This window comes from Panthera tigris, chromosome C1 (assembly GCF_018350195.1).
Source record: "Panthera tigris isolate Pti1 chromosome C1, P.tigris_Pti1_mat1.1, whole genome shotgun sequence".
Lineage (NCBI taxonomy): Eukaryota > Metazoa > Chordata > Mammalia > Carnivora > Felidae > Panthera > Panthera tigris.
In genome coordinates, this window is record NC_056667.1 from 123,528,596 (window position 1) to 123,551,748 (window position 23,153).

The following is a 23,153-nucleotide window of genomic DNA, read 5'->3' on the forward strand; positions in this document are numbered from 1 at the left end:
AGAGTTAAATTTAGAGGATGAATAGAAGTGCCTGATTTTAGGAGCTGTCAGATACTGAAAGAATCAGGACTTCAGAAATAAATGAATCCTACGAGGAGAAAAGCTGAAGCATGTAATTAAGTAGAAAACCAGACTTAAGAGGAGAAAAACCTTGAGAAAAAGGGAAAAGAAACAAAATAAAGGACACTAATGAAAATCAGGGCTTATGGTGTCTCTAAGATTGCGATAAATCATAGAAGGTGAGTGGGGGGAAACAGTGATATGAATAGTAGTAAATCACATCATGTCACTGCATCACACAAAGCCTTCCAGTGGCTCTTATCACTCAGACCATCAGCCAGAGAACCCTGGGGACCCTGATGACTTACCATTCTGTCCCCAAACACAGCTCTGACTTTATCTTCTACTATTCACTCTCTCCCTCACTCCTCTCCAGATAGTCTGTCTCCGTGTTCTTCCTCGGGCACCCCAAGTCTTTGCACCTGTTCATCTCCCAACATAAAATGATCCTCCCCCAGATAGTACCATCATTCACTCCTTTGTCTCCTTCAAGTTTTGCTCAATTACTAACTTTTCAGTAGTAACTAACTTCACTACTATAAACTTTATTTAAAATAGTGATTTCCTAGAACTCCCAATCTTTCCTACCCTCATCTTATTTTCTCATAGCTGCTTCCACCATTTATCACTCTAAATACATTCAATGTCTGTCTCCACAAACCCTAGAATGTAAGCTCTCAGATTTTTGCCTGTTTTTTTTCTTCCACTGATGTTTCCCCAGTGCCTAGAACAGTGCTGGGCACATAATAAGTGCTCAATAAGTATGTGTTAAATCAGTCAACACATAAGTGTGATTTTTCTTTTTAAAATATTTTTTTATTTTTAATGTTTATTTATTTTTGAGAGAGAGAGAGAGAGACAGAGTGCGAGCTGGGGAGGGGCAGAGAGAGAGGGAGACACAGAATCTAAAGCAGGCTCCAGGCTCTAAGCTGTCAGCACAGAGCCTGACGTGGGGCACGAACCCAAGAACTGTGAGATCATGACCTGAGCCAAAGTCAGACACTTAACCGACTGAGCCACCCAGGCACCCCAAGTGTGATTTTTCATTACCATAATTAAAATATGAGTAATAAAATACTAGAAACATCTCCAACGTTGTTTTCTGAGCAATGAGAGTAATTTTTTTGTCTCCCTGCGTTTTCTGGGTATTTTCTACCCTGAACAATTACTTGTACAATATTTCAAAAGGGGCTTTTATCTTTTTAAAGACTAGTGAGTTATCTGCCGGAGATTATTTCAACTGAGGTTCATTTACTGGCAATCAGAAAGATACATTCTTCAGAGGCATGTTCTTATGAGCTTAAATAACATTTAGCTATTACCAGGAAAAGCTCCTCATCATAAAAACTTTACATAAACAAATACTCAGTAACATGATCCACTAAGCTAATGGAACCATAAAATCCCAACCTCCTCATTTTGAAGATGAAAAAACAGAGAGCTAGAAAAGTTGTCACTTCTTCCCATTCAGTTAGGACACAGCTGATGACATGTACAACAGGAGCTAGCCTGAAACAAAAGACTGAAACACTGCAGAATGGCCTAGCCCATACACATTTCCCAATACAGTCCAGTCCCAAAGTCCAGACTGGACATTCTCAGTTTACTATTTGACTAAACCTTCACCTTCTCCAGTTTACTTCCTTTTCATTGTGCAAAGATGCTTGTGAGCAGTTGTTTCTTATCATTTGGACATTCAAGATTCTCTTTGCATTAAGATCACCAGAAGAGCAAACAGTTGATCACTTAAGGATTTTAGCACACTCAAAGGCCACTGCACCATTCCAGAATCCACTCAACATTCCGCCTCTTGCTCCAGACCTTTGCCTTCCCTGACAGAAGGGAGAGTCCAGCAGATTTTACAAATTTCTTATTCTTTTCGGTGGATGGATTGTCAAGTAGCACTCAAAATCCAACAGACACAGACTGCAAGGTCTAAAAATGTACCACTTCTCTTTTTTATAAAAGATAATTCTTGTGCTGAAAAACTGCACCTGTGCCATTGTTTTGTCATAAGTGAGAAAAAAAAATCTGCTGTTCTAGTTTTTGCTTAGAGGTAGCAACAGCAGGTAATCCACACACGTGCATACTCTGGGTCCCCAGACAGTCATCTCTGATGTTAGAGTGGCACACAGGCAGATACTGTGGCAAAGAGAGTCTATAAAATGAAGTTGCTATGGACCAAAACAACATATTGATTTTTTAGTACAATTCAAAACACAAGGAAACATCAGTTCTCTGAACAGCACACACTGGAAAAGACAGGGAGAAATATACCACTGTGGCGCACAGAAGGAAAAGGACAGATGATAGTCACATTAGCAAACATCCTAGTGTTCTTTTCGATTGCTTGTTTCTAAGTTCAAAGAACTGAGAGGCTTAAATTATGTCGAACTGTTCTTATCTGAAAACCCAAGATTGCTCATTTGCCAACACTGTGCTCACAGCTGGAAGCCTGGGTCTTCCGGAAATAAAGCCGTATAACCCTCTGAATGTTGGAACATCCTCTTCCATGTCCAAATACTTATTTCTTTTTCTCAGTTAATACAGTCTCCCTCCTTCCCCACCCCCGCCCTCTCTCTGTCATTCTCTGTAAATGGCACAACTGTCCAAACTGCATTATGAACACATTATTTACCAATACATCATTAAGTCTGCTGCAAGCAAATATTTTTCTTAGATAGCCTTAATGCCACAAAATGCCTTTCAAGCCAGAAACCTCTGGCAGGGAGGTTCAGAATCAGGAGAAAGCAACCAGCACTTACCATGGCCCCCTCACTTCTTCTTTGGGCAACTTCTCGCTGCAGTCGGGCCACGGCCAACTTCTCCCTGGAGAAACAAAAGCACATGGTTAGTTGACTATTCTTCTCAGGGTAGAGGTACACTGGCATGGCTTTGAAACATTCTTTTGAGGTCTCCAGAGGAACTCCTTCCTCGGTTTAGCTCACTTCCTTAACTAAACTTTCTATAAATATTTGAAGTAGTTCGTGCATTGTTTTCATTGAGTGTCATGACAGAGATTTTTTGTCTTGGGTTTTATAAAAGCCAAATAAATGTTGAATGCTGCGTAAAAGCTTCCCTTTAAGCTCATTAACATATGTAATTTGTAAATAAAAATTTTCCATGGCTAAAACATTTCAGTTGTCCTTTCTGTATCAACTTTGCTTGTATATACTTATTTTTATTTCTTTTGTTGCTTTATGCAGATTGTGAATTTTATTGTTTTTATTTATTTAGTTTTTAAATTTTGCTTATTTTTCAGAGAGACAGAGATAGAGACAGAGAGAGAGACAGAGAGAGAGAGGGAGAAGGACAGAGAAAGGGAGACAGAGAATCCAAAGCAGGTTCCAGGCTCTGATCTGTCAGCACAGAGCCCAACGCGGGGCTCAAACCCAGGAACCGTGAGATCATGACCTGAGCTGAAGTCAGACATTTAACCAACTGAGCCACCCAGGCACCCCTGATTGTGAATTTTAAAAGGCAAACAGATATAAATCTGTATCATTCTTGAAATAATAATAGAAAATCCTTTACAGACTTGCTACATCAATGTACCATGCTGAGTATTTTACCTGATCTTACATGAGTCTGACAACAATCCGATAATAGGCTTTATTATCCCAATTTATGTATTTGGAAACTGAGACTCAGACATGCTAAGTAACATACCAAGCTCCCAGCTGGTATGTATCAGTATTAGGATCAAACTTCAGTTTAGTTTTGTTTTGTTTTTTAATTTCACAAATCCTAAATAAAAATTTTGCTTATCATTGTTCAGAGCCTAGAAAATTTGTAAAATTTAAAAACCTTTTAGCATTCTTTATTTTACAGTGGGGTTTATCTAGTACCTGATTTCATTTACAAAAAAAAATTAATACTCACTAAAATTTTAAGAATTCTTTGTAAGGAATTTTGGATAGCTTTTCAATTCTTAAAAAAAATAAAAAATAAAAAATAAATAAATAATAATAAATTTTTAAAAAACAGTATATAGACAAAGTAGGGACAAGTGAACATTCTAGTAATCTTCCAATCTTAATTTTAGCAAGGATTTTCCCTGAAATCCTTCTACTGCTATCAAGATGTGAAAACACTTGTGTGATATTTCATCCCTCAACCTTACCCCTACACAGGATCACAGGACTGGAAATTTGCAAACAGCAAAAACAGCAAGGGAATAACTGGATGCCCAGCTGAGTGAGAGAACATCTCCTATCCTAACCGCTTGGGTCTTTGAAGTGCCAACAAGGCATGTGCTTTACTCTGGTTACAGTTGAGTACATTTTTTAGTAGGGATAGTTCTATTTGAATTAGTGCCTACAGAGACAGATTAGAAGGAATAAAACTAGAATCAGGAGACTCCTGAGGGGACAAAGTTTTGGGAGCTTGGGGCAAGACCCATGCATAGGTCCTGTGAGAGAGGGCAACGAAGTCAAGAGGACGAAGCCCAGAAGAGATTAAGTTATGCACCTCTCTTTGGAAGGCAAGCAAGGCAGAGATTATACATGTGTTCTCTGACCCAAGTCCTAATGATCAGATGAAAAGAACAAAGAACTGAAAAAGAAAAATATGACTGACTCCTGGTTTAATATGAAAAATAAACACATGGTAAATATAAAGACAAAGAAACTGGAGAAGAACATACCCTATACTCTAGGATTGAGCAATTCCACCCTGGGATATAAACCCAACAGAAATGCATATGTATGTTCAGTAAAAGACATGTACTAGCATGTTCATAAATGCATTATTTGTTATCACCTTAAGCTCAAAATGCATACCCAATTAACAACAGAATGGATAAACTACAACATAATTATATATGGGGATGCCAGAAAGCACTGAGAAGGCTAACCACAATACTATATGGAATACCACAAGCATATGAAAGAAATAAACACAGAAAAGTATACAGTTTATGATTCCATTTATATAAAGTCCAAAGATAGGCCAATTAGGCCAGAAAAATAAAAGATGTGAATGTCAAAAAATGAAAAGGTAAAAAACTGTCTCTAGTCACAGATGACAGTTTTCTAAGTAGAAAATACTATAGAATTTTCAAAACAACCTAACAACTAGTAAGTGAATTTGGCAAAGTCACAGGATAAAAGCGAATACACAAAAATCAATTGTGTTTTTACATACTAGCATCAAACAAGTGGAACATTTACTTTAAAAATTTCATTTATGGGGCACCTGGGTGGCTCAATCAGTTGAGTATCCAACTCTTGATTTCAGCTCAGGTCATGATCTCACAGTTCATGAGACTGAGCCCCTAGTCAGGTTCTGTGCTTGAGAGATTCTCTCTCTCCCTCTCTCTCTGTCTTTCCCCTGCTCATGCCATCTCTCAAAATAAATGAATAAATATTTTTAAAAAATATTTGTACTAGGGTCAAAACAAAATACTTAGGGAATAAATCTACTAAAGATTTGTCATACTACTACAGTGAAAACTATAAAAATAAACTCAGAACAATTAAAGGAGACCACACACACACACACACACACACACACACACATACACCTCGCACACTCTGCAGATCCAGATCTCTTGAAAGGGTCTTGGAAACACTCAGCATCCCAGGACCATGCTTCAAGAGCTTAATCTAGAATATATAGAATTAGAAATGGAAGAACGGTTTGGAAAATTTCCTGGAAAATTTTCCAATCCTTATTCTTCATTGCTGAATCTTCAGCGAAAGATTTAATATATATAACAGCATGTTAATTTTCTACAAGAGCAGTTTAGCATAAAGAAGTCATTCTTAGAAACAGAGCAAGAGTCTAGCTTAGCACAATCATCCTACTAAATGACGAAAGAGCTCTCACACAGTTTAAAGGTTAGGAACATCACTGTTTTATTCTTAAAAGAGTTTGCTTTTATAACACTATTAGGAATTGTCACACAGTATAGGTGCATGTCAAATCTTATAAAATGCCATTTGTAAGAAAAATTTAGTGGTTTTAGCCATTACATAGTTTTTAAAAAGGAAACTATTAATACACCATGAATTTTATACTCTGCCCATATGGTATATTTTTAGTCATTTAATAAACAGTGAGTGAATCAATGTGAAAGGCTCACGTTTGAAGTAGCAGCATGTTAGCCATTCAATTCAATGAAACAGCAAAATATGTAGAACTTGGAAACATCAGCTTAGGCCTGACCTACCACCACATGAATACAGATGCCCCGATTTCCAACAGGCATATGGAAATGCATGACGCAAACATGGAGAATCTCAATGTAGTCTGAGTCACAGAAAAGACCATCCCCAACCTGAGCCCTGCAAGCTAGTCCTCTTTACTTAAAAGTTGTAAAGTTGGGTAAGTCTAGTTACTTGGGAGAGACCCTGATTCAAAGTCGTTAGGTAGTGAGTGAGCAGAATTCTCAGGAACAGCAAATACAACTGTCTCTTTAAGACCATACTCTGTAACTGGTTTAAATCATTGATTCAGGAAATGCAATACACGTAATGTCATGGAGCATGAATCTCTAAGGCTTGCAAGTAACAGCTCAGGGTTTTCTATGATGTAGGTGGACAAGAACAGTGCCATCTAAGTCCCACTATAGCAAAGCACCCCCATTTTGACCTATTTAATGTAGTAAGTTTATGAACCCTATATCCTTTGAAAATAGAGTGTCAACGCCACAAAACAAACAAACAATGATTACTTTCTTGAGGTTGAGAATTCTCTATCTCCCAAATCTTTCATATCTTTGGTATTTCATGTATTGGCAGGGTTTTGTTTTTAGTAGGGATTATATTTTATTTTCATATGAAGGAGCTTTCATTCTTTATAAAATTTAAGGAAGTGATAGAGTCATTGATGGGTGAAAGCATCTATGGTGAAATTCTCAGCATTTCTATATATTCACATTTCCGGGCTCAAATTATCAACTTAGTCAAAGTATTAAAAATAAATGGGTCTGCCTTTTTACAGCCATCTCATTTGCCCTTGGGTTCAGCAGTCCCTTGGCAAACCATATCTTTAAACCCCCAAGGTCCCAATATATGTGTGAAAACAAATGGGACCAGCATCTTTTTCATGCAAATTCAGCGTTCTTAAAAACAGCTTTGTTTAAAAAATAAAGAAAGAATCCTTGACTTGCATGCTACCCAAGGCATATTAAACACAGTCACATACACATACACTCTTGCTCCTATTTGAGGACCTTAGCTCATCTGCTGGAAACAGACAACTGTGCTTTTGCAATGCATTGCTGTTTTGTTTTGTGTTTGTAGCAAAGCCAGTAGCTCATTATGAAGGGGGTATTGACTTTATGATTGCAAAACAAATGCCCAGGGATACTTTTATTGAGAGCTGTGGATTCTTCTTTACAGAATAGGGATAAAAGAAGGATATAAAGAATATACACACAATGAAACAAAAGAGACCACAAGCACTTCTCTTTCAGATAAATGCAAAGAGAATTTTTCTCTCCAAAAAAGATGAAACAGAACTATTTCACTTATTCCATTTTTTACCCAAAAGGTGAATTAGTACCAGGTTTCTGAAGTCTGTCAGTATAGCCCCAGATAATTTTAACTAAAGATAATAATGGCAACAGCAAAATTATTTATGTGAACCTTGGAACTTCACAATACCACTAATACGAATGCAATTTAAGTCCATGGGAAGACGGTCCTCCATGAAGACAACAGGATGGTGGCATTTGTAAAATCCAGGAAAGACCTGCAAGGTCTGCATGGTTGGAAACACAGCAGCTTGCAAAGAATATATTCGGTTTGTGATGTGTGGAGATGGCAAACTGAAGGGCACTGCTGAGCCATCTGTTGCATGAGTGCGGAAGACAGGACTGTCTGGAGACAAATCAATGTTCTATTGCGACTCTAAAGGCAGCCCAGCACCCACCCTGAATGGGTGAGAATGAAACCAGTGAGCAGCCCCTGCTCTCCACTAGGCAGATGGGAACCCCCTGAGGATGCCCTGAAGGAAGAGCAGCACCAGCACACAGCCTAAGTGTGAAGAATTACATCTACTCATTGTCAGTCTTAATGCCCCAAACTACTCCATACAAACAGTGCATTTGAAAGGTACAGATCTAAAGGCACATCAAGGCAGCTGTCAGTGTATTAGATACTCTGTGTTTTGATGAAGCTGCCAGACAATTTGTGTCATCTCTACTTGACTTTCCTAGAAAAATAAAGAGTAACAAGAAATAAAATAAAGTATAATCAGAAATTATAATAAACTATAACAAAAACAGATATAAGGAATAAAGGATAGACATGCTCATATATGTATTTAAAAAGAAAAAAAATTCTTTGGCATCTTATAAACCCAAAGACATTGTGGTATTTAAAGAAACCTGTAATAGCTCCCAAAATATCCTAACTTCATGTTAGTTCTGGTTCTTAGGTTAAGTTCCTACTTTCCACAGTATTTCAAATTATTTATTTTTTAAAGTTTATTTATTTTGCAAGAGAGAGAGACAGAGACAGAGAGAGTGCACGTGCATGCACATGAGAGGAAGAGGGCAGAGAGAGAGAGAGCGAGCGACAGAGAGAGACAGAGAGACAGAGAATCCCGAGCAGGTTCCATGCTGTTAGCACAGAGACTGACGAGGGGTAAGATCATGACCTGAGCCACAATCAAGAGTTGGAGACTTAACCAAGTGAGCCACCCAGGCACCCCTCAAATTATTTAAATATATAAACAGTTATATATGATATGATATACATATCAATCTCTTAATTTACTCAGAATATTCTGCTAAGTGACTATACAATCCAATGATGATGAAAATTCTGATTAATTCAGCAAATAATGTGAATTCGCTCTCTGCTTGGCACAGTTGTATGTCCTGGGAAATATAGTCCACTTTCAGAGAGCTCAGGGTCTAATAGACAGCACACCTAAGCACACCAGTGTAACGAGAATGTAATAAACACAACAGAAGAACAATATATTCAAAGCTGGATTTTAACACTAAAGTGAGGTGATAATTTTATCAAAAAATTGAAATTGAACCTCCTTTACATGGGAAGGCACATTCTACTATTTCTAAAATCAAGTTGTTTTTTAAAGTTCATACTTTTCAGCAACAAGTCACATAGAGAAAGCAGGTTTTTCCCACAAATATTTTAACTATTAAAAATCTCTGTAACATGTTTTGGCTGCTATTCCCTAAATGCCTCAAGGCATTTTAATGCAATGGTATTAGACTTTACTGCCCCTTTGGGTCATGGTTTTATCCAGGTCACTTCTTTCAGAGACACATGAGTGACTTATTCTTCCTCTTCTGTTCCAAAGCATTGTACCACCATATCCCCAATTTAAAAAGGCAACAGTAATAGCTAACATTAGTGAATAATTACTATGTAAAGCACTACCCTCAGTACTTTACATGAAACATTTAAAGTCAAACAATGCCATGACATAGGTATAATTAACATCTCTGGGATATAAAGCAATAATTCTCAAAATTTTTGGATTCAGAGCCTCTTTACACTTTTGAAAACAATTACCATGGACTCCAAAGAGCTTTTGTTTCTGTAGATTGTATCTATCAACATTTACCATATTCCATTTTAAAATGAGACCTTGAAAATACATATTAATTTATTTGAAAGAATAATTCCATCACAGGTTAATTTAAACAACACCTAACTACGAATATAACAAAATAAAACTTAGTAAGAGTGGTACTATTTTATACATTTGCAAATGTCTTTACGATCTGGCTAATAAAAATTACATCTGAATTCTCCTATCTCCTTCTACATTCAGAATGTTGCAATGACACACGATGAGTAGCCTCTGGCAAAACAGTATATGCCCACGACAGAAGGACCATGAAAAAAGGAAAATAACGTTTTAGTATTCTTATAAAATTCGTCTTGACTTCTAGATCCCTGAAAAGGTCATAGGGCCCTTGCTGCCCTGTGGTTCACAATTTGAGCACTATTGATGTACCTTCCATGAGGAAACTGAGGCTCAAATAGGCTGAAAAACATGCCCATCAAGCCATTGTTCTTAAATTTAAATGCCATCGTGCATGTTTTTCCAAACCTGCCAAATAGCAGTGAATACATACTCAGTTAAAATCTCACTTGTTAGAACTTGTGCCTCTGTATCTACTATCACCTGTTACCATTATCTCTACTGCTAGAGAAGGAGTCACAAATAATGCAAGAAAATTTTGCAGTCTTTAAGGATGAAACACATTTCCAAACCATTTTTACGCCAATCAACGTGAAAACCACTAATAGAACTTTTCTGGAATGCATTGAATTCCAAGTACTATGAACCTCCATTTCTGGCAGAATAGAATAAAAATGCTAATCAAACCCCCAATATAAACCTACGCTCAGGCAAGAATTCTGTTTCAAATAATACCCCCTCCCCCACGCCTGGCATTTTTCCCTGCAAAGATACCACCAAATGCCTAAAAGGAATTAGAAAGATGATTACTGTCATTTATACCTTGGGGCAGAGAGCCACACTTAAAATCTTGGGGAAAGGTTTCAATTAATCATCAGCCTTCCCCATTTGTGAGCATGCCCTAAGAACAAGAGCATGGTAGTGACCTAGTATGTCTGTAAGGAGAGCAGGTCAGCTCCCCCAGGAGGCCTAGGACCATTCTCTGCACACAGAAGCGTCCTGGGGAGTAACCCGCATCAGAGGCATGACAATGCCTAGTGCCAGGTGTGCCTGTCGAGCAGGCAGATGGGGAGACCGGTGGCAGCCGTCCCTGCATAACAGTTAAATTAATTAGCCTTTCCAAAGCAGATCATTTAATTACTCATCCACTCAGATATTCAAGGCGAAAAAAACTTCAAGAAACTTCTAGAGATACAACACAGAGGAAACAAACTTCTTTATGCACTTTTTCCAATATATAATGTCCACCTTGGCCCCAACACTTTGAAACACAAAAATTTACACTTTTATTACCGACTTTAAGGGATTTTATTAGCATCCACAATGTATAAAAGTCAGTAAGTTGAGCGTATGTTCTAAATTGGTGACCTTCATACGATTTTGTGCAGTAATTACTAACAGAGAGCTGGACAGAGCATGGCCAACATGCACACCCCACTGACTCTGAGAGAGAGCAGCTTAATAATGTTATGCTGTGCTGATTAAGGAATTCCCCTCTCTCCCCCCAAAAATAATTAACACAGACACTTTTTAAAGAGGTGTGCTGGAATACAGAGATCATCAGTAAAAACAAACCCTAATTTTAGCTACCTGCCTTTCTGAAGGCACATGGTCCTTCATCCACATGGTCCTCCTTATCGAGCTTTCTGGAGCTTCTACAATTTTTTTTTCAAAATTTCGAGTATTCCAAATACTGCACCATGTAAGTGTTCTTGAAACCATTCTTCCCTGAATGTTCCTCCATTCGCAAAAATGAGGTCTCAAACTGAACGTTCATTTTCATTTACAGATTCATGGATTCATCTAGAGGGTCACTCCTGCTGCCTACAGCAATCACCTGCTTACCTTTTTTTCTCCCCAACTGTGCTCTAAGACCCAGAGGACTGGGACTTTACGGTCTTCCTGTGTCCAAGGAACACACATACCTGTCAATGAATCAAGGATCATGCTTCAGAGCAAAGATGGCCTCACTGACTTGAGACAAGATCACAGGCTGCCTCCACCCATATACAGATACCAGAGGTTGGTCCCATGCCCAGAGCTTAATGAAGTGTGCCAATGTAACCACACAAGCTACCTGCAATCCCTACCGCTATCATCACATATGAAGCATTTTGCACATTTTAGATGTACCAAATAATATTGTTAATAAATAAACACACCTATGAAAGAATGAACTTGTATTTCTGGGTTTTCTCCTTTTTATTTTTATTTGGAACTGTGAGTAATACACATTAATTGTTATTAAATGTTAATTACAACATTTTTGATACAAAGGGCTCTACTGATTTATTTAATGCAATACTGAGTTAAAGAAACTCCATTATCTTCTCTTCTCTTTGTTAGGGCACAGTGAAATCCCAAAGCTCCCCTACCTAATGTGTTTCTGAAATACCTATTAGAGCAAAAAACTATCCTTCCACCAAGTTTAAATGGGAATTTCTAGTCTTAACTTTTGCAGTAACTTATTTATTGAGCAGAAAGTCAGTTCAGGGACCTCAAAAATCATTTCCTCGAGATACAGCTTTTATGAACCATTGAAGAGCCACTTGACTCCTTAAACTTAATTTTCGCTTCTGAGAAACCTAGATTTTAGACTGAGGATTCCTTATATTTCCATGTTTTTTTAAAGAAACTTGGAATTCCCCATGTTTTCATGCACTTCCCCCATATTCCTTCCCTTAATATTAAAATTCCACTAATAAGACATGATTCTAGCTGTGTATTATGTCTGGCAATTAAGAAAAACTTGGTAAACAACAGAATTGTATTAATAACGTTTGATTTTCTTCCATCAATTTTGGTAACGTTCAAAAGTGATGGGCTGTATGTAGTTTCCTACATAAAGGGAATTCGAAGGAAAAGAAAACACGTACTAGCCATCTCCTAGGGAGCATTCCATACTGTCGATGTCCCCAACAACGGCCCTTATGTGACAATTAATTTTGTTTCCATGGCTTTCAATTATCAGTGGCCCTGAAATTACATTCTGTCTCCATTTTCATGAAGGTCCTAAGATACTACCTGTGACTAGATTTAAGGCGTCTGTCTAGACTCAGAATAATAAAGCTTACAGGTTCTTAAGAGGCAAAAAGGTAATGCAGGAAGCCCTGGTGGACTATGATACAGCCTAGTTTACACCTAAAACCTCCTTCCGTCATTTTTGGGATGAGTTAGACACACAAGGTGAATGCTGTTCAACAAAAGGGTGGCTTTTATGATAGACTGGTAATGCCATCAATTCATTCCACCAATATTATGCCGCCTCCTATGTTGGAGGCACTTTGGTAGGCTCAGTAGAAGATACAATGATGAGGAGGCTTAATTGTTCCCATCAAAGGGCATTCTGTGTCTACATACCGTGTTACAGGTCCCCCAAAACTCCTCTATAGAGGTCCTGACTCCCAGTAACTCAGAATGTAACCTTATTTGGAGGTAGACAAATTAACATAAAGTCATTAGAGAGGACCCGAATCCAGTATAACTGGGGTCCTTAAAGGGACAGATTTGAAGATAGACACACAGGAAGAATGCTATGTGTGATGGAGGCAGAGAATGGGATGATGTGTCTATAAGCCAATGGATGCCAAAGATTGCCAGCAAGCCACCAGAAGCTCAGAGAGAGGACTGGACAGATTCTCCCCTATGGACCTCAGAAGGAAGCAACACTGTGACACCTTGATCTTAGACTTCTAGCCCCCAGGACTGTGAGATGATACATTTATGTTGTTTAAGTTCCCCAATCTGCAGTACTTTGTTAAGGCAGCCCTAGCAAAAAAATAAAATAAAATATACCAACCATATATGTTTGAACACAATGTATCTCTCTATATACAAGCATACACAAAATTCGGTAAAATGTAATGGTGCTCCAAGTAAGGAGTAATATATTTTCAGCAGGACTGTTTACTTCTGATCAGAAAAAGAAATGGAAGTCTTTATAGAGGAAGTGGTAGTCACATTTCACACACGTTAAAAGCCATAAAAAGTCACAAGCCAAACATAGGAATTTATGACTATAAAACTATAAACTATTGACCGCAAAGCTGTTTTGTTTTTTTTTTTTAATCTAAGGAGCTCACTTCTTTTACATGCCATTTCTCAAGCGAGTTCAAGACAGCTATATGAAGGGTTTATTTTTTTAAGTTTATTTATTTGTTTTGAAAGAGACTGAGTGTGCAAGCAGAGGAGAGGAAGAGAGAGGGGGACAGAGGATCCAAAGCAGGCTCTGTGGTTAAAGCTTAACCCACTGAGCCACCCAGGTGGCTTTCCCTATATGAAGGATTTAAATGGCACACTTCATACCTGAACTTCCACAGGTATGCATTCTCTTAAACAGAAAAGAGTTTTAGTAATATCATCTTCCTATTCTTTTTACTCCCTCTACTGTGATTTCCAGTATAAGATAAGGTGCTGTCTCAATGCTCCATTACAAGAATATTGACTTGGTTGGCTTTCTAGACCAGGGATGGCTTGCAAATACACTAGCTCACTCTCTGGCTGCCGTCCCCCTTTCATGAGTATGCACTAGTCACTTGCAGGTGACTGAGAGTTAGGAGACCTTTGCAACTGGAACTGGTCTGTCTAGAGACAAAACCATAACCAGGCCCTCATCAGCTCAGGTCTCTACCCAACCAAACCATTATCAAACTTTAGGAGAACTACAAATTGCCTGACTTTCATAAACCATTCAACTTAATAATCTTCCCCAAAGCGTTCAGTATTTTTTGATGCTTTGATCATTTGCCAAATCATTTTTATAAGTCCGTAATCTAGCAGAACCAAGATCACCTACTTTCCTTTCAGAATCCTTTTCCCTGTTGAGCTTTGTAACCTGATTAGATTCTTCTTTTCTAATCTTTTCATATGGATGGTATGAATTTGATTTCTCCTGACTGCAAGAAACAGAAACAAACTCCAGAAAGAATAAGAAAGATGAAGCATAATTATTGAGAAGATTATGGTATTTCAGTAGCAACTGAATGGCCAAACTCTATGAAGGGCAAGAATGAGGGCACCTCCAAGGGAATCTGCAGCAAGAAGTCAAACACCTTCTCATTAGATGTTCCCATGAATCCCTGGCTCAGCTCCAGGGACTTGTGGTTTCCATTTCCCATCTCTTTCACATTTTAAACTCCCTGGAATAAAATCCTGATTGGCATAGCTTGCGTGAGGCATACACTCTGGATTGATGAGCTTTTGGCCTGGGGTCAGAGTCATATAGCACTATCTTAGACATGCTCTGGCCCATTATGGACTCAGGACTGTTCTCAGAGAAGTAAACAAGTCTTATGTCTACCACATGGTTTGGTCATCTGCACTTCATATATGTCTTGTCTTTTTTTTTTTGGAAAAAGCTTTCTATATATTTCCTAATTAAAACTTACTTGGACCTGTAGCAAAAATAAATAATCAGATATCTTTCAGATATCTTGTATTTTTTAATGTAATAATTTTTATATTCATTCCAACTAAGCTAACTCCATTTGAGATTTTCTGTTAAAACACCTAGCTGGAATTGAGCCTAGATGTTGCTTTCTTCACATTGTCTTGGCCCCACCCACTATCACTATGACTTAAAAATCTATATTGAGCTCACTCCTCATTTGTTTCTTCTAGAATACAGAAATAGCCATTTGTGTATATATTGCTTTCTGGATATTGTCCTATAGTCTCCACTGTCAGCATGACTTAATTTATATTGAGCACACTCCTAGAAGTGTTATCAACTATCAAGCATGTACATGTTCACACAACATGTATAATATCAGAACTAGAGAGTACAATTTTAGGAGACACAACAAACCAGGAGATACCTTCCTACTCTAATTGCTATCCTTCACACCATTAACAGCAAGACTGTTCAAATTACCAACAAAAAGATTTTAAAAGACTCAGTGTAAAGGGATGTCAGTGTAGAAAATCTAGAAGATAAAAGAGAAACTCTTATCTCCCAATATTCTTTGTAAATAAATAATCTAATGGTGGCCAAATATGTGTAATACTCAATTAGTGTCTGAGCTGACCAGTAGCTAAAAATCAACAAAAAAAGTAAAAAAATTGGAAACTTTAGAGGGAAGAAGGAAGAATAGAGATAAGAGAATAAAGCTGAATGTCTAAGAGATGAAAAATGAATGGCGACCAATCTGTGAAATAATTTAATATATGTTATACCAGGTAAGACCGTAATGGGGAGGAAGAATACTCTCAGATACAGGACCATCTAGGATACTCTCAACAGAGATAAAAGTCTTTTAGAGAACAGGAAAGCAACTGGTATGCAAACAAAAGCAGATGTTTTTGAAGAATAATAATAGCACAACTACCGGGCAGAAAAATTCTGTCAAAATAGGTTACTGTAAACTTTCTGTTTATATGCAAAGAAACCTAAGCATTTATAATTACCATGTTTTATTGATATAGTAAGAGAAAAATTTTTAAATGAAGGCATATTTTGATTCTTAAAACAAGAGAGGGGAAAAGCAAGTGGTAAGTGGTTCAAAGAGACAATAAAAAGCCACTTTCTGAAGGATGATAGACACCCACTATTCCTGAAGGCAGATGATGGTTAAAGTGGTGAGCACTATTCTCTGCACACATTTTGGTTACTTTTAAGCTAAAGGAGAATATGAGTAATGGTGACAATAATACTTTCATAGTGACTATAATCCAAGCACTTTCCAGATGGTTATTAACTCATTTAATCTTCACCCTAACCACAAGGGGGGCACTGTTATCTCCAGTTTACACATAATGAAAATAAGGCACAGAAAGATGAGGTATCTTCCCCATGATCACAAAGCTCGTAATTGATGATGTCAGGATGTGGACACAGGACCTCTTGCCTCCAAAGTCCCCTTCTTAACTTCTTATGCTGTCCATGTGATTCTAGCCAGACTTAGAATTTTCAAATTGCATGTAGTCGTTCAGAATGTGGACACTAAAAAAAAAAAAATCTTCATGTATTTCATAAGAAGCTCTCAAATCCTATCTTAATTCCCCTTGGCACACAGGGAACTAAAGAAGCAGAATAGAGTTGTGGTTCACAGAACAGACCTGAGCCAGGCTGCGTGGGCTCTGAATCCCCTGTCTCCCACTTACCCATTCGATGACCTAGGGAAATTTACTTACCCTTTCTGTTACAGAGCATCATTATTTACAACCATGCACTGCCCCTTTTCTATAGGAGGATCTGACTTCCCTACCCCACTGGTATCAGCTTTGGTCATAGAAATGTGTGTGGAAAAAATGTGTAATTTTTAGGAAGCAACTAGGCAAGAGCCAGGACAAGGAGTACCATGTTCTCTTCTCTCATTGTGATCAGCAGTGTTAGACAAAGAGGATGGCCTGCGCCCTGAAGTGAGGTTGCCTCACAGCAGAGCCAAAGACGCATCTCAGACATCTAGAAGAGTAAGAAATATGCCATCATTGTAACTCACTAGGATTTAGGGGCTGTTTGTTACTAAGACCCAACTGCCTCTCTTCACTCATACATTCTCTGTTCCTCGATGCCCTAGCTGTTTCTAGGGCTGTTGCAAGGATTAATGGAATTATTTTTATGAAGTATGTAGAACAGTGGCACATGAAGTGTTACTCCTTATAATTATTTTTATCTATAAATGGAGGGAGAGAGGTATTAGTGAGCCAGATACTAACCTGAAAAGAATACAAGCAGAGAAAAAGACTGCCAAAAGGAAACATCCCCAATACTAATCAAATCAAATGCCTTTCTGTTTCTCAAATTCTTTAAACTCAGTTCTCACATCATACTGGTTGCCCTTTAGGCTTTTTGCAAACTTCTCCTCAATGCTCCCTTATCAACCCAGGAATCTTATTTACTAGATGACAATTCAGGGTTTTAATATTGCTGACCAGGCTCCAGATACTTTTCCTTCAACAAAATACAGTTACTTTGGCCATGAAGATATTCCTCCTCCATTTCCCTCAGCTGTCTTTCTGGAAACAGAGTTGAACACAAGTTTTCCCATCTGTGGAACACAATTTTAACGAGATAATAATAGCTGTTACCTCTGTTTCTAAGGGTAAAGGATTAGATAACTTTGACAAGTTTCTTTGTTTCATGAGTTTGGATTGGCTTTCATTTGTTAATGTGAAAATTTTTATGATAAAACTCTTGCCAATTAACTTTTCACACAACTTGCTTTCAGGGGACACCTCAGCTGACCACTCCAGGTAGTATAATAAGGTAGTCTCAATAATATTGAGACGTCTTATGCCCAAGAGGAAGATACTGTGAGCCTCCTTCTAATCCATTCTAGAAATCAGACCACTTAAGTGGGGTCCAAAGAGATCTTTGATATCATTACCCTCATTTTAATTTTTTTTTTTAGTGTTTGTTTATTTTTGAGACAGAGAGAGAGTGTGTGAGTGGGGGAGGGGAGGGGAGAGAGAGAAAGAAAGAAAGAGACAGACAGACAGACAGAATGCTAAGCAGGCTCCAGACTCTGAGCTGCCAGCTGAGAGCCTGACACGGGCTCGAACTCTCGAACTGCGAGATCATGACCTGAGACCAGGTCAGATGCTTAACCGACTGAGCCACCCAGGAGCCCCTCATCACCCTCATTGTAAAGATGGGAAAATGGAGACTCAAAGAAGGTGAATATCTTGTTGACAAAAATAAGTCAGTTGAAGAGCAAAACCTAGATAGAACAGAGTCATTATCTATAGGAGCCAAGCTAGTGCTATTTCCAGGGCTGATTGTGTTCCAGAGAAAACCACTGGGACACATGAGTGTATCTGGATACAATGAAAATATGTTAAAAATTCAGTCCACAAATTCATTCATTCCATGTAACTGAGCATTTTAACTGGGTTTTAATCTGACCTATTCACAAAAGCCAAATAGGTTACTGAGAAAGATACAATAACAGAGCCCCATTTTATGAAGTTGATATGTAAAGCAGGTTGGTAGGACTGAGTCAGTATCAGGGCTTAACTAAACTGAGATATAAAACAGAGACTGAATTAATTTATTACATCAAAATGCTTTATTTGGCAGTTACTTACTATATAAATAGCTCACCAGCTATTTTCCCCAAAATAATAATGATTAGAATGGCTATCATATCCAACAAAAAAAGTCTGAAACAGGCAATAGCAAGATCAATGTTCAGAAAATAAATACTGAAGGCAGCTATAGCTGCTTTTGGCTGTTATTGGAGGCAAATAAAACTCAGTTATTTCTAGCACTCATCACTTTAATGATTTCTAAATTTGCTTCTCTAAAAAAAATGTATCGGAGATTAATAAATTTACATGAAAACAAATAGAAGGTGTAAATTGCTAAGGGCTTCACTCTCTTCACTTTCATTCTAGCCATTTTTCCCAAATCCAGAAGAAAGACATTCCCTAAAGCTTTGCATGGCTTCTGGCAAAATCATCTCCCATATAACTAAATAAAGAGAGGATGTATTTTTTTAGTGGATAATGATAAAACTGAGATTTATAGCTAAAAAGATTATTGATCACAAAAGCTTTGCTTTTTTTTTTTCTTTTTCTTTTTTCCTTCCACTCCCTGGCTAAGTTCTCATGGCTAAAAGACAAAAGAGAAAACAAAACAAAGAGAAAGGGATTCTATAGGCACCCATATACAAGAAAGTTATAATAGTTGAAAGTCACAATAAAAACAGATTGTCATAGATGGGAATTCCACTAGAGCAGGACAATACATCTGCTTTGGAGAAGGGCTCAATCCCTTTTTAAAAAAATTTACTGATAGACAAAGTCCAGAGCTGAAACACATTTGTGGGATCAAAGGCAAAGTAACTAGCAATGTCCTAGTTAGCTCAAAAGGAAAGCAAATCAAGCAACAAACAGACTCTCTTGCAAATGGAGAATGTCTTTAGTACAATACAATAAGACTGTTGTATGTGACACCTTGATAAATTAAAGAAACAGAAACACTGTCACAAAAAGAAAAGGAAGAAAGGAAGGAAATTCACAAACAGTGCCCACAAAAGATGGATAAGAAAGTTTTAAGAGAATACATGCATTGATTAAAGGCAAGCAAGGAAAACAAGATAGCTGCTCTATCTAGCTAACCCCCAGTGCACATGTCTATTGTATTATTTCCTTTGGCACTGACTACAAGAGAGCTTCATCCTATGTCTCATAATGCTATTATTTATAAAATAGAAGAAAAACATCCTGATAAGAATATACCTCAATAGGAAAAAAGTCTCCTATATAATCTGAGTGAACAGATGAAAAAGAAATGCTTTTTCAAAGTAATAACAATTACAAAGCAACCAGTGAACAAGATAAGCACTTGCAGAAGGGAGCCACATGAATCTATTCAACCAACCAGCTTTTCTGTTATGTGAATCCAAGAATGGATCACTGTCGCTCACTGGGAAAACCTGTGGTGTTGTAAAAATCAGCACCATCAGTATATGGTTGGGGAGAGGAATATGTCCAAGAAAAGAAGAAAGTTTAGAAAGAAATAGAGCAAAGGCTGACAATACAACTCCTTGTAATTCTTCATTCAACATTATGTTCCTTGACCTACTGCATTTAAAGTCAATATGGAAGACACAGGATTTTGAAAAGTACACACATACACGGTGGCTCCTGATCTCCAAAAGTGAAAACTTGCAAAATAAGTATTTTGGGTCCATGATATTATCAACGCTTGTTTCTTGCAAGTATAAATAGAATGTTCAACTGTGTATGTGAAGTTATTTTCATAGTCTGGCCCCAAGTATTAGTGTCCCTCATACTAAAATCATTTTGCTGATACAGCACATTATATTGAAATAAAAAATCAAAACAGTGAATTACAAGTCCAAGTTTATAAACAATCTGTTGAATATGGGTGTTTCCTCTTTTGTAACTTTATACACAATATGTACAGATAACTACATTTAAATACCAACAATTTTATATACTAAGTGCAAGGTGATCAGTTATTTCAAAGAGTATTTTGATAATTTGCTAGAGGTGGGAAAGAACAAACAAATATACAATACAATTATTTGGCCAGTACTTACTGAGCCATTATCTTACTTACTGCTCTGTTATGATCCTACATGCATTATCTTACTGAATCCTCACAAATCTCTCCTTTTCACCCATTAGCAATCAGACCTTCTGAATGAAGCTCCTATACTTTAAGCCACTGCACTACACTCCTTCACAGCAGATTTCTGTGGTACCTAATTCGCTGTTGGCTACAAATGGAGTTTTATTCCGCCTTTAAAACATGATCAAACCAAGGATAATTCTGGCACTGATCCCCCAGCAGGTCTGTGGCAGGATAGGCCCCACAAGACTAGGACCTTTAAGCAGACCCACACCCCAAGATATGGCAGATAGTCGGGAGCTCTTCTGATCAGGGTTCAATGTAGGAAACTCAGGCATGCAAACGACACGAGCACATTCTGACAGGGTACAGGTAAAAGTCCAGATTTCCAAGTCCAGAATGTCATGAAAGGCAGGGTCCTATAAAGGGATTTAAAAGCTGGTGGTCAGCTGAGGGTGTGAGGTTCAAGGACAGAATTCCCATGTCTGCAAGGTATGATGGCCAATAGCTAAGACTCTTCGATAAACTGAAGAATGTGGCAGAATTTCAAGATATTCACACAGAATGAAGCAAATCAGCACAAGAATGATTTGAACACACACCTAGGTACTTTTAAGTTTACTTCTCAAGAAAATCATAGTCTTTAAATGAAAAGTATCAGTTAACTATTGTTCTATTGAAACTATGGCACTATTAGTTTTCTGGACTCTGATAGGTATGTTTTGAAACATGGCAGGTCTAGATAGCTACAGCACTGATATTCCATGAGGAATGGGCTAGCTTTAGAAACATTAATTACAGTACTGACTATTGTGTATTCTTTAACACATTGCTCATATCTGGAGACATCTGTTAGGAACAAAATCTAAGCTTGTACTTTTGTTGACTTATCTTCCACTTTAACTCTCAACTGTTGGTGATGAGCTAAACTTTACGGATTCATTCAAATTTCAGACAGAGAGACAACAGAAGGCTTGAGATCAAATTTTACTTTTAAAGTATCTATGGTTTTAAAGATTGTCTTTGCTTTTTCAAAGAATTGAATATATTAAGGGAAGAACTAAGGGATAAACATATTTTGATAAAGTATGCAATTTATTATTAAGTAAACATTTATATGAATATAGACATATATTTAGGGAAATGGACCCCGTCTTACTCAGTATAGAGCTCAGTGCACATTAGGCCTTAGTAGATGCTGCCTGCAGTGAAATTACTTAATATCTGATTTCCAGATTCATTATCTTCAAACTTGAGTAATAACATCTTCATTCTTCATTATTCACACATTACACATTTGTAAATTTGCCTACTCAATAAAGTTTTTTGCAACCCCAAAATCAATACTTGAGGCATTTCACAATCACTTGCAGAAATGAATTGACCAACAAAAAATCAGAATCACCAACCTGCACAGTCCCAGATAAGGATGAACAAGGTGACACTCTGTAGCTTTCATAACTGTAAACAAGTGTCCTTTTCATTATTTATTTAGTGCCACATTTTTTTCACTTTTATGGTTTTTGTTGGTGATTTTGCTTTTTGAAATTGCCCCTAAATGGAGAGATGAAATGCTATTTATTGTTCCTAAGCAAAGACAGACTGTTGTGTCTTATAGATAAAAATCATGTGTTAAATTAGTTTAATTTGGCTATGAGTTACAGTGCCATTGACTATAAGTCTAATGTTAACGAATCAATAATATATATAAAGTAAGGGTCCTTAAACAGAAACACAAAAAGAACACACATGAAGTTATGTACTGATCAGTTGATAAAACTGTTATGACCAGAGGCTCACAGGAACCTGTGTATTTCTCCTAGAAGCAGTGCTTCAGCATTCGCTAATCCAGTGTTTGTGGAAACTTTATAGAACATAGTTACTACAACTGATGAGAATAAACTCTACTTTCTCCAACAAGTTTTTGTGTGTGTGTGTGCTTGTTTGTTTCTTTAGGTCCAGGAAAATGTAGGCTACTAATCTGGTGAAGTAACCAGCACAGGGAGGCACTTAAAGAATTTTTACCTACCTAAAAGCAAAACCATTGTCATCTTAGGCATCTGCAAACAACACAACTGAAAATATCAAACTCAGATTCACTATATTCCATTGAAGAGGATATAAAAAAGGAAACTGTATTTAAATGTATCACTAAAGTCAATACATTAGAAGAGAGAAATATGAAGATATTTATAGTAAGTCAAAAGGCATCTGAGGTATTGGTCAGGATAATGTTGTTAGAAAACATGGTATCAACTCTGCTAATTATAAAATCATGGTCTCTTATGCATAAACCATTCAAACTAATCCAATTAAAGTGGCAATTCAAATGTGAGCATATCAGTGACAAGTCTATTACATCTATGGGTTTCAATTATGAAGTTGTTATGATAGTAAAAAAAACAGGATTTGAACATAAAGC

The 23,153-nt window shown here is 37.4% G+C and overlaps 1 protein-coding gene across 1 annotated transcript in view; it reads right to left on the reverse strand.

Annotated features, from left to right (window-relative positions):
* NCKAP5 (NCK associated protein 5) overlaps positions 1 to 23,153 on the reverse strand; it is a 676,395-nt gene that overhangs the window by 468,268 nt on the left and 184,974 nt on the right. The window contains exon 3 of the mRNA XM_042993887.1: positions 2,826 to 2,889. Coding sequence (XP_042849821.1) covers positions 2,826 to 2,889 — 64 coding nt within the window. The remainder of the gene's footprint in view (positions 1 to 2,825; positions 2,890 to 23,153) is intronic.